At 35.1% G+C, this 13,082-nt stretch overlaps 2 protein-coding genes across 2 annotated transcripts; one reads left to right on the top strand and one right to left on the bottom strand.

Moving 5' to 3' along the window:
* The first annotated feature begins 496 nt into the window (after positions 1-496).
* LOC118029401 (ABC transporter B family member 27) lies at positions 497-9,059 on the top strand. Its single transcript, XM_035033273.2, has 17 exons — positions 497-685; positions 1,275-1,349; positions 1,438-1,473; positions 1,557-1,631; positions 1,952-2,076; positions 3,608-3,707; positions 4,385-4,556; positions 4,644-4,762; positions 5,403-5,513; positions 5,607-5,751; positions 6,211-6,343; positions 6,612-6,687; positions 7,131-7,196; positions 7,385-7,492; positions 7,940-8,047; positions 8,149-8,346; positions 8,523-9,059. Exons 1-17 carry the CDS (start codon positions 599-601, stop codon positions 8,724-8,726), a joined length of 1,938 nt encoding a protein of 645 aa, XP_034889164.1. The 5' UTR covers positions 497-598; the 3' UTR covers positions 8,727-9,059.
* An 83-nt stretch (positions 9,060-9,142) lies between these two features.
* LOC118029402 (uncharacterized) lies at positions 9,143-12,728 on the bottom strand. Its single transcript, XM_035033276.2, has 10 exons — positions 12,523-12,728; positions 12,172-12,307; positions 11,645-11,783; positions 11,356-11,568; positions 11,093-11,231; positions 10,394-10,544; positions 10,163-10,272; positions 9,985-10,082; positions 9,770-9,839; positions 9,143-9,505 (listed from the first exon to the last, which is right to left on the bottom strand). Exons 1-10 carry the CDS (start codon positions 12,613-12,615, stop codon positions 9,416-9,418), a joined length of 1,239 nt encoding a protein of 412 aa, XP_034889167.1. The 5' UTR covers positions 12,616-12,728; the 3' UTR covers positions 9,143-9,415.
* Between the last annotated feature and the right edge of the window lie 354 nt (positions 12,729-13,082).

Below are 13,082 nucleotides of genomic sequence, written 5' to 3'. Positions count from 1 at the left end.
GTTGTGTTTGAAAACGTGGGCTAACCCGAATTTTCAATAAATTCAATTTTTTTTGTAAAAAAATAATTTTTTTGTAAGTTTTGAATCGTTTTGATGTTCTGATCTTAAAAATAATTTTTTTAAAATAAAAAAAATATTATTTTAATAATAAAAATATTTTAAAAAACAACCGCAAACATATTATTAAATAAATTAAGCATTAATTTGGTTGGGGACCACAATGCACATCAGTGGCATTTCCTTAAAACAAAAAATAATAATAATAAAATAAAAACAGGTAAAAATAGACACATGCAATGGAAGTAAAGCACGTGGACTTTTTGGGTCAGCCTTGGGGGCAAGGAGAAGGAGATTCTAATATTCTATTATAATGGATGCTTGTATTAAAATAATATTTTTAAAAAATATATATATTTTTAATATTAATTCATTAAAAGATTTTTAAAATATATACAAGATATAAAATAAAAAAAATATTAAATCTTTATGAATGGTGGTTAGTAGTTTAAATAAATAACAAGCAGCGGCAACGTCAACAGTAACTATAACGAGAATCTTTACTCCTCCGAGGTACATTCTGAGGAGGTGGTTGTTGTTCATGGGCAAGAAACAGTACCTGGATTGGACCTCAAGATCCATTTCATCCTCAGGAAGTGAAAGAGTCTCTCTTTTGACCTCCAAAGAGGTAATTTGATTTTCCTTGTATTTCTTCTATAATACAGGGTATTTCTTGAATCATTTGAGATTTTACTATTGTTATATTTATGTGCTCTTACGTTTTTGATTGCCTTTATTGCTTGCTACATGCATGGGGAAGCTTTCTTCTTTTCTTTCTCTTTTTTCTTTTTTGAAAAAAAAAAAACATAAAATTTTGGTTCTTTCTTAAAATCTTTTAATTTGGCGTGGTTTTCCTGTTCTTTTTTATTTTTAATTATTCATCAAGCTTCTCTTTTTTCTGAGGTTTTTGAAATGTTTGTAATTTGAAATGTTACAGTTCTGTTTCGTCTTGACTGCTTTTTTTGTTGGGTCTTGAAACTTTCAGTTTCATCGAGGAGGGTGGTGTCGGTTCTGATTCTGATCATGATCATGGGTTTTTTGATAATTTGGTCTTTGTATGGATTCCTAATTTTTTTCCATTAATCATTCATGTGGTATATGAGAAATGATTAATGGGATTTGGAATTAAAGTCCTCTGTCCTAGCCAAGTGCTTTGGAAATTAAATATTGGCATATTAACATGAAAGATGTAGTTGATTCACTTGGATTTTATGTAGGCAAAGAGGAAATCAAATGAAGGCGAGTCACCTGATGGTCCTGCAACTGACCTTGAACTTGGAGGCGGAACAGAGGTGGTGGTTTTTCATGTTATGTCCTTGAACATTTATGTTCTCCATCTTCTTGAAGTTTTTATTAATGTTAAAAATTTGGAAAATTCAGGCCGCAAATGTTGGATTTTCTCGAGTTTTTGCGCTGGTGAGTGGAAGTTATTTCTGATTATTTCTTGGGAAGAATTGAAATGATACGTGTTAATCTACTATCAATCTCTTATTTTACAGGCAAAACCTGATGCAGGGAAGTTGATTGTTGGCACCATTGCACTGTTGATAGCGTCCACATCCAGTCTTCTTATCGTAATCTACCACTCTTCCATTAGTTCTGTTCGTGTAGTTGTAGCAGTATCTTGAGTTTTACAAATCTTCTAAACAATTAACTATCTGCTCTTTTCTTCTTATTTTGCTAAGATTCTCAACTCTTTAATGACTAAGCATCAGTATTGTCCAAGGTAGTGGCATGTACAAGCAAAAACATTGCAAGCTCTAAGAAGTTGAAAGAGAACTATCCTTTTGATTTTAAAATAAACCACTAGTTCAAAGTGAACTTTGACTTGTCTCTAGGCTCCAGTCCTGTTAAGATGTTTGTGCCTTTTAACATATTATGAGTTGCGTTGCAGCCAAAATATGGTGGAATGATCATAGACATTGTGTCAAGAGATACAAAGACTCCTGAGCAGCAATCGGAAGCTCTGGATGCAGTCAAGAACACCATATTATATATTGTGTTGATTGTTGTAGTTGGGTACGACAAAGCTTAACTTCCACATCATTTTATTATGTTTGATATGCTTTGTTATCCCTTTTAGAAATTTATTTGTTTCCACTTTTCATTCGTTTTATCATTGTAGTTTTGATTGCTTCCACAATGAAATAGGATTTGTGTTGATATGATCTTATTATGACACACTAATTGGTAGTTCAATTAGTCTTTTATATGACTTGCTCATTTTCTTTTCCTTTCCTTTTTTTTTCTTCTAGAGAATGGCTTGTTCTTTGTTATGTACCACTTAAAAATATTTTCTTCTCCCCTTCTTTAAAATAAAGAATTTGGTGATTGCAACAACTGTTCTTAAACATTAAGGTGCATGGTTTGTTTCTAAGGTTTTCTACCGAATTTGTCAGCATGAAAGCTATTCAAAAGATGTAATTGTCTCAGATTTAAAGCCTCAACAGTTTGGTCTACCTGTTTGCTTCCTATTCAATGTTGCCATGAGGCCATTAATTTGAAGCGGATCCTTGGTTCTGAGGTGTTCTTTTGGAAGAATCAATGATACTATACTCTAATTAATTACACATAATGTGAGTTGTTTTAAGATGCTTGGACATTGAAGCTAAACTGTGTGCCCAACAAAATGCTCCTTGAAAAAAAAAAAAAAAAAAAAAACCATGAATGCCTAAGTTATCACAACAGCATTTGGAAGAAAAAATAAGAACCCATGCACATATGTTACTGTTACCAGAGAAAATAAGAGCAAATGCACACAAGTTAGTGTATATCCTGGGAATTACAATCGTCTATTATTAAGTAAATTAGTATTTTCTAAATTGTATGACATGCAGCAAGTTATTCCTTAGAAAAGCATTTATGACAGATCTGTGGTAAATTTGTCAAACCAATAGGTCATTGATCAGCTTATAGTTTCCTCCCATAGCGAAGTGCAATACTAGTTGTAACGTTTTAGGCATTAGGCAACTATGTTGTTAGCCTGGAAGTTTGTAGATGAAGCTAAAGCCTAAAATTTCCACGAATACATTTAAGCTACCTGGAAGTTTCTGCCTCGGTCAAGATTCAAGTCCTTGATGTTCCAATCAAGATTGTTTCATTTGGTTTTAGTAATTCTGAACACGGTGCATTATTTTTAGTGCGTAATTTGTATTTAATTTCAAGGGAAATGTTAACCAAGACTGCCTAAGACTTCCCAAATATAGCAAAAAGTTAAAAGTGAACACCATGGTTATACGGATCTCATCAGAAATTCATGCTAGTTTGTTACCTGTGACAATTTTATTTTCCTTTCCAGTTCATGTTGGCCTTCTCTTCTTGTTTTGGCTGCACTTACAATTTCTCTTTACTATTGCTCTCTACAATGTTGAATCTTTTACCCTCTACAAAATAGCACTGTGATTTTACAGCTTTAATTTAATTCATCATAGACACGTACTTTACCTAATCACAACATAAAAAAAAAAGCCTCATCCAGATACCTATTTTAGATGAGTTAGATTTCTTAAAGAGTTTACCAACCATATATTTTCCATTTCACCTGTTTTAGTTCTCTGTGCACTGCACTTCGAGCATGGTTATTTTCCTCAGCTAGTGAAAGGGTTGTAGCTCGTTTAAGAAAGGACTTATTCAACCACCTTATCAATCAGGTGAGTCCCTTGGTTATTGAATCCAAAAAACTACAAATGCCTGCTGCAACATTTTTTATTACACTAGTTCATGCAACATGCTGTATACATTTTGTTAAACTCTCACTTGCTCAAAGTTTGAGTTTGTAGAGAGGTATTTTTTATGTTGTATTACTCCATACATGTCCCCTCTTTTATGGGAAATATATGTAATGCGTGACCTCTCTTCTGTGGGTCCGTTGAAAAGTGTTTTTATATATGCTTTTATATTTGATGATCACTGATGCATGAACATAGGGTCTTTTGAACCAATAGGTTTTGATACCTTATTAACATCCACTCAGTTACAGAGCTTAAGCTTATAGACAGATATATAGTAATCTTAATTTTTTATTATATTTTAAAAACTATGAATTATTTGTTAAAAGTATCACAGAGAGTTTTGATACCATGTTAACATCCAATCAGTTAAAGAGCTTAAGCTTATAGACAGACATATAGTAATCTTAATTTTTTATTATATTTTAAAAACTATGAATTATTTGTTGAAGTATCACAGAGATGGCTGGTTATGCAGTACGAAGGCTATGGAAATCATTTGCTGATACTGATTTTCAAGATTTATCTTTTTATATTTTCCTCATTATCATCCAGCCACTCAAAAACTCCTAACTTTTTACGTGGTTTTACCTCAACAGGAAATAGCCTTCTATGATGTCACTCGAACAGGGGAACTTCTCAGCAGACTGTCAGAGGACACCCAGATCATAAAAAATGCTGCAACAACCAATCTTTCTGAGGCACTCCGTAATCTAACAACTGCCTTGATTGGTGTTTTCTTCATGTTTTCATCATCATGGAAGTTAACATGTAGGTATTTCTTTATGTCGAAGGGTTTATAATACTGCTGTTTTATCACTGTGGTATTCTGCTTATTGTATCTATTTTCCTGGTTAGTGCTGGCTTTGGCCATAGTGCCAGTTATTTCAGTTGCAGTAAAGAAATTTGGGCGCTATCTTCGTGAACTTTCACATGCAACTCAAGGTGCAGCTGCTGTGGCCGCCTCCATAGCTGAGGTTTGTAGGAAAGAGAAATGCTTATTTTACTTGTTATCCTATCTATTATATATTTTTTCTTATGCAAAACCACATTCTCAGAATTAGTTAAAGCATTTGATATGAATACCGTAAAGAAAATAACAAAAAACTTGGCATTTGGTGTGGTTAGGAAGGTTCTAAATCCCTTTTGTTTTCATTTTGATCCATGAAAAAAAAAAAGGATTTCTGTTTTATATGCCTCAACTGCAGAATCTAGTCATGTAAGCATCACACAGGGATATGTATGACTAAACAGAAAATTTGTTGTTGATAGAATGCATAGACTGCCTGGCAGAACCAGTTTGTGAAGTTGGTGAAGAATTTTTGTGTTAAAATAACGAAGTGTTTTTTTTCTGGTAATGGAATTTCCTTTTCTCCCCTCCATCCATTTATTAATGAAATAAATGCAAGTGAGTCTTCCAAGAATGCTTGGAAATTCAGTTCATGAGGCTATTCTGTAATAAAATCAAGTATGAAGAAATTCCCTGTAGTCTTCTTTGTCCATAGTTTGATATTTATGGGGTGAAATGCAACTACAAATGCAGGACACTATGATAAAATAGTCAACGAAATCTTCAAGTGTTTTTCTTTTCTTTTCCTGAGTAAAATTGATTTTTAGGAGTCTTTCGGGGCCATTCGAACAGTTAGATCTTTTGCTCAAGAAGAATATACAATTTCACATTATTCGGAAAAAGTTGATGAGACACTGATGCTAGGACTCAAACAAGCGGTGAGTCTCTCTCTCTCTCTCTCTCTCTCTCTCTGCACTGATAGAAACTTTTTCTGAGCTTCTGAGTATTTTTTTTAATCTTTTCTACTACAGAGGATAGTTGGCCTATTTTTTGGAGGACTGAATGCAGCATCTACATTATCTGTAATTGTAGTAGTAGTTTATGGAGCATACTTGACGATAACAGGCTTCCTGACCACAGGCTCTCTTACATCCTTCATTCTTTACAGCCTCACAGGTACCCTTCACTGTTCAACTGCCTGCAATGAATACTAATCAACCACAAATTTTTGTTTCAATTAGAAACATGTTGAAACCTTCAAGGAAAATATTTGAGAAAGTTAAATTCTGATGTTTGACCAAAAATCACAAACCACTTGCTAGAGAAACTTCTCACAATATGTGCCTTATAATTGTCTTCACAGAATGAGGAGAACTGAGTGTTAATCTAGGTAGAAAACATCAGTATGATGCTATAAATTCTTTCTATATCCTTAATTTTATGAAACTATCCATTTTGATTCTGCTTGTGATGGTTAAATCACCTAAAGCTTTATGTTATACCAATGTTCCATGTGCAAGCTTCCCTTTTTTCAATCTCACTTAATTATTACTCAGAAAGGTGTTTGTGTTTGCTTCCTTGAAAGGTTCACTTTTTTCATAAATACTCATTTTTTGCCTATCCTTCTGCCCGCAGTTGGCTCTTCTGTATCTTCTTTGTCAGGACTATATACAACTGCAATGAAAGCTGCTGGGGCAAGCAGGAGAGTGTTTCAGCTCCTGGATCGTATCTCAAGCATGCCAAAATCTGGAGACAAGCGCCCTACGAGGTTAGTTAATTCCCCATTCGACATCCCCCCCCCCCCCTCCCACACACACACACACAAAAGTAAAAAAAGAAAACACAATCTTAAAATCTGTTTTACTAATTGACTCTCATAAGAACCCGATTTCACAGACATAAAATTTTTATTTCACAAGGGGTTCCGAATTAGATTTTGTTTTCTTTTTGTTGGAAGTATTCCAACCTAATATCTGTATTCTTTTGTCCATCAAGATTTTATATCCTCTGTTGAAACTTTATGGCTTTTTGAGCAGTGATCCGGATGGAGATGTAGAATTAAATGATGTCTGGTTCGCTTATCCTTCTCGTCCAAGTCACATGGTACTTAAGGTAATAGCTTTTCTTAATCACACAGTTAGAGGTATTTAACTATGACAAAAATCAACTTATCTTGCTCAAAATTTCTTTTATTTTTCATCTTGGCTTTGCTAGAATCAACTGCATTGACCCACCCCCCTTCCTGGATTGGCCATGCAGACTATGACTTTAGGTTCTGCTAGTTCCTTGTTAGAACATGAAACACCAAGAGTAATATAAAATGAAATGCAGGGCATAAGACTTAAGTTTGGCTCTGTTTCATTAGCTAGCCAAGAAAGCTGAAGAACTAAATAGATTTACATGTAGGTAATCTGACTGACTGACAAATGATAACCACTTTGACTGTAGTAGCTCAAAAGCACCACAAATATTTGCCCTTCCCCAGGAAGCATGCGGGAACTTTTTTCATTTTTGAACTTAATGACCTCATGTTCTTATTATCGGTCAAACTGCAGGGTATAACATTGAAGCTGAGTCCAGGCTCAAAAGTTGCCCTTGTTGGTCCAAGTGGCGGAGGCAAGGTAACATTAATATCATTCCTCAATTTTTTAAATTTTCTTTTCCCCCACTTTTTTCTTTCATGGCAGGCATATAGCTCTTGGCATCATTTTGCCTTAAGAATGAGCACGTCAATGGAAACCAACTCTCATTACATGCTATAGTCTTTTTGTCATCTATTTGTTTGTTTATTTTCTTTTTTCTTTTGCAGACCACAATAGCAAACTTAATTGAAAGGTTCTATGACCCTCTCAAGGGACACATTTTGCTAAATGGGGTTCCATTAGTGGAAATATCACATGAGTATCTTCACAGAAAGGTATTCTCTTTATATGTCATGGTCATTTCTGTTCATAGACTATCATAGCAGGTCACGCACAATGGACATGGTTATGTTGTTGAACCTGTACAAATCTTTTATGAGGTGCAGGAAAGTTGATTTTATCTCCCTAACGAATGCTTTTCATGCATCATCACCATTTCCTCTTTGATCTTCTTGTATTCTGGTAAAATAAGATTTTAATCAGCATCTCAGCTCACAAATGTGGTCATTGGCATTTGGAGCATCATTATTATGAACTGAATCACGATTTGATCTACGAGCATCCCAATCAATGTAATAAAGTGCTTTACTCTCTCTCACAGACACTATCACACGGTTCAGTCATACAGACTTGATCATAGGTTTCCTGGTCAAAAATTTGATTGAGTTGAATATCCTCAGATATCTTAATAACCAAGCTTTTTATTTTTTTCTGTGATGAAGGTCAGCATAGTGAGCCAGGAGCCAGTTCTCTTCAACTGTTCTATTGAAGAGAATATTGCCTATGGATACAATGGAAAAGCTAGTTTTGCTGATATAGAAAATGTAGCTGTAAGTATTTAGTCATCCTTTCATTTTTATCCAAAGCCATCTATAGAAGTTTTTGTTTGCAGCATACATACATATTTTCTTATGAAGTGATGACACTGCAGAAAATGGCCAATGCCCATGACTTCATAGATGCATTTCCTGAAAAGTATCAAACAGTTGTAGGCGAACGTGGGTTGAGGCTGTCGGGAGGCCAGAAGCAAAGAGTAGCGATTGCCAGAGCGCTATTGATGAATCCAAGAGTTCTGTTACTGGATGAAGCCACTAGTGCTCTGGATGCTGAAAGTGAATACCTTGTTCAGGTGAGATTGCTTGGCATTTCCAAACAATGTACAGATCTGAAACTTTCTCAAACAAAAGATTAATGTAACAGCAAATAAATAAATGGGCAAGAATTTTGAATTTGATGCCCGTTTCAATGACAATTCTGTATCTTTTTGCACATGGTTAACCGACAATAAATTCTTGTGTTGGATAGGATGCCATGGACTCTCTGATGCAGGGCAGGACCGTTCTCGTCATTGCACACAGGCTGTCAACAGTCAAAAGCGCAGATACTGTTGCTGTCATTTCTGATGGTCAGATAGCAGAAAGCGGCACCCATGAAGAACTTCTCAACCAGGATGGTATTTACAGTGCGCTAGTCAGGAGGCAACTACAAGGACCCAGCACCGCACTCTAGTTTTTGGCAGGCAACAGAGTGCTTTGAACGAATGTCGCACATCTGGAAGCTTGCCGTTTTGACCTACATTTTCCTATCCATGGAGTTTTGTTAGTTCCATGCCCCTTCTATTGTGCAATGTTTTTATGGAAGAAAATAAATCTTGGCAACTTTATCAATATAACTCACATAAGCAGCTTGTCCGGAGGTGAGAAGGCAGAACAAGTGTCAATAGGCGAGTAGCTCTGATTTCTAAATCACGGTTGGAGCCTTCAGCTGTAGAATCCAGAGCCTCAATATTAATCCTAACATAAAAAGAAATTTACCCCAATTATGCGATTTGCTTTTTATTAACATGCACTATCCATTCTTGAAGACATGCATTATGCACTCATTGCTATTGGAACCTAGGGTTCAAAAGTCCATGGCTAGGAATATAAAAGGGCGCAGAAAAGGCAGAGCTATTACTCAAGCATTCATGATGGTGAAACAAAAGTTGTCACAAAAAAGGTCGACATTGAACTTGTACATGATACATCCAATCCATCCATAAACCACCTCGCATGGTAAATGTTAGAACAACTAAATGAGCTCATCTCTCAAAAAATTTCCAAGTACACTATCAATTTTCAACTGAAGTGAATGGCAACCAAAAGTAGTGTATTCCAGCCCACAACAGATTCAGATCCATCTCTTTAACTAAATGACCCCTAACGAATCATCATTCCCTGCACTGCCTGTGAACTATCTTCAGTGATCTTGTTAGCTTGGATGGTGTTGATGACACTCTCAATATTACCCTGGAAAACATGCAACTTCAATGTTAAAGTCCAATCACAATGAAACTAGCATAAAAGGTAGGGAAATGTTTGACTTTAATAAAATTTCCTTCGCTTTCCCAGGACCACCCAGCATTGGACTTTCTATTTTGCTGGGAAACAGTATACCAGATCTTCCTTTGAAAACGTTTCAATATAAAATTTTGATCCTCAGAAACAATACAGAACGCATATTCCAGATGGTAAATGCAAGAACTAAACAATATTGATTCTAGGAATTCTCACCCTCCATGTACCAAGCTTTGTCCTTAGTGCCTGCCACTGTCGCAGCCCAAATACACGCTCGGTACAAGAACTGCACATCGCATTGATATTAGATTCTAAAGTAACTCACTTTTGCAAGTCATTGTGAAGTTATACGCACTGGAGTCCTGACATAATGAAAAGGGCACAAAGACATGTTTCTCTGTGTTTGGCGTGTAGAGGGAAAGAAAGAGTACCTCACAAGCACAACTTGATTCAACTGGTCCATTTTACAGTCAATTAACTTGGTAGTTAATGCCTTGACTACCCATAATTCCACCTCATCATTATCAATCTGCAAGGACGCTCCAAACAATCTGATTAAAATAAAGACAATGACAAGCCTAGTAAAAGCAGAATGGTGAGCCAATTTACCCGAAGAGTATCTTTGATGAGGGCATATGGAATTCGACCAGATTTATGTGATGCAAGATCCACCAAAGACATCAACCGCATCTTCGCTATACAATCTTCATGAACAAGACCTATAACAAAGAATAAACATGAATAAACAAAATACTCTTAATGTTTGACATATGAAACTTTGAAGAAATATCAGCTCATCTAACAGCCAGTGACTTGGATTAACAAGTCCAATAGTAGTACCATAGCTTTTCAGTAGAGCAGAATTCGCAGCTTGAAACTCCAAATAAGCATCCAGTCTTTGAGTCAGGAAGATCTTTAGTAGCTGATATACCAATGCATATTTAGCATCCTTTTCCAATTGCCCTACAGCAGGCATATCTAGAAGATCACACTGCAGCATATAATTGAACAAATTAATATCTCAACTCCAAATTAGATAAAAGCCAGGAAAAAAGAATCTTACACAAACTGAAAAAATGAATTGATGCAAAAACAACAAGCCATTACTAGGGGAAACAAACAACACTCGTAGAAATCTGAAGTAAAGACAAAAAAAAATGCCTAGATATGGAAATCTGAAGTACAACCAGCATCTTTATTCTATTTCAAATTCCAAGTCAAGAATTCCACAATCCCTTTATATTACAATTGCATTAACATAATCAAAGATATTTTCTATCATTTCAGAACAAGAAAGTTTAACCATATTAAGAACATAACAGAAATTAAAATAGCTGAATAACCAAAATAGCCAGTGTCCAGACACGGTTAAAAAAGGATTGAACTGTTATGTAAGCTCCCAAAAAAGACTAGGATGATTTGCCTTTTATGGCTGTAATTAATATATTCTTTTCAGATTGAGCACATCAGGACAGCCCACGAGATGCCTTTTCATGCTTGAAGATAGCACCCAAATAGATCATCAAAATTCAGTAATACCTGAAACATGTCAGGTGCCTTGACAAATTCGATAATTGTACGTGCAGCTTCCTCCTTGGCTTCACCCATTTTATATGTGTCCTCGTAGGAGAAAGTTGCTAAATACTTGGTCAAGAATTTGAAAGAATCCTTTGCAGAGCTGGAAGAACAATAGAAAAGTAACACATTTTCTGAATACAACTAAAGAAGAAAAATGCACGATGGAACTTGAATAGATGAAAAGGTAAGTTCACTTTCATTTGTTAAATCTCTTCCTGTCATACCTCTTACTATCTTTTAGTGCATTAGCAACACTGAGAAAAAGCTCTCTCTGATCTTGGACTTCAAGATTCCATTCTTTCAAGAAGCTATCAATCTTTTGGAAAGAAGGAATGACATGTTCAGTGACTTTTCCACTCACGGCCAAATTTAGGGCCTTCATGAAAACATAGAACCGGCAGTATGCATTATCCAGTAGGTTGTACAGATTGAACAAGCTGGTAAAAGAGGTAGGTATAAGATAGTGACTTCAAAAAATTATAAACTGTAATGAAAATTGTCATGCCATATTACATCTTTAGGCGCAATGCAGGCTTGTCACTTGGTTGTTGAATAATTTTTGCGCATATAAGTTTTGCCATCTCAAGTTCCTCATCTGGACTTCTAGACTTGGTGACGAGATTGCAAATGACAGTGAAGATACACTCAAGATCTAGGGAAGAAGAAAGAAATTGACACACTAGCTTATGTTAGAACTATGATACGTATCTCTAAGAATAAAAATGCATGTTACAATATATCTACCCATTTCATTATTGCTGTCTAAATAAAACACCCAGCTCGTATTTTGTTAGCATAAGCACTTTTGACAGTCGAATAAACATCCATAACGACCTCCTTTAGATGCCGAGATAAAAAAAAAATCTAATGAAAACCCTCCTCTTCTCCCCTACCATAACATGAACAGCATGCTGATAGTAATAAAAACTGCAATCTCGTTGCATCTAATTCATACATTACACATTCACTAAACATTTTGGCGTTAGCTAACACCTTTTTTATCAACACAAACTAAATTTTCGATGTGAAAAAGAGTGTACCTTTCTCAGAGACCTTGGAGTTTGAGAAAACAATGTCAGCAGAAGTTAACATTAAAGAAGTCAAATCCAACCACCTATTCATCACCATACATTCCTGCGCTTCCACACACAGCCTACTCGCTTGTTGCTCCATAACCTACCACACCAACCAATCCGACCGCGAAACGCAAATAAATATACATATTCAACAATTTTAAATAAATCAGCCAAAATAATATTTCCCATTAGGAATTCAAAAAAACAAAAGCGAATTAAAAAGGATTATACATGGAGAGAATTTAAATAAAAGATTATATTTAAAAAATAAGATTTAGAGATTAAGAAGACGTATAATAAAAGAAAAATCGATACCTCGGGACCGGCGTCGGACCAGGCGAGTTCGGAGGTGAAACGGACGACAGAGAGGGCTGGATCCTCTTCGGAGGTGGGGACGACGGTTGTCATTGTGGTTCTGTAGATTAACCTCTGTTCTTCTGCAACGTCTTTTTTGGTTGCCGAGAGACAGAGTGAAAAACCCTAACTTCTAAAAAACTGATCTTGTTTGGATGGGTGGGCAGTGGTGTACATGTAATTTCCTTTTTATTTTGTTTAATTTGCCTTTTTATATCTTAGCAATGCGGTTAAATTATATTTAAAAAAAATAATTTTTTTTAATTTTTAATTATATTTTTTATGTTTTTAAATTATTTCAATATGTCAATGTTAAAATAAATTAAAAAAATATTATCTTTAAAATATTTTTAAATAAAAACATATTTAAAAATAATCTTTATGACACTCTCAACCAAATCTTTCTAAATTATCAAATTATATATAAAAAACATTATTTAATTAATTAAATTGTTTAGTTAGTTATTAGCACGTTAGTCAATAAGAGTTAAGAGACTGCGATATGGGTTTCCAGTAAGGAA

Source organism: Populus alba, chromosome 17 (assembly GCF_005239225.2).
Source record: "Populus alba chromosome 17, ASM523922v2, whole genome shotgun sequence".
NCBI lineage: Eukaryota > Viridiplantae > Streptophyta > Magnoliopsida > Malpighiales > Salicaceae > Populus > Populus alba.
This window is presented reverse-complemented; position numbering and strand designations above follow the sequence as displayed.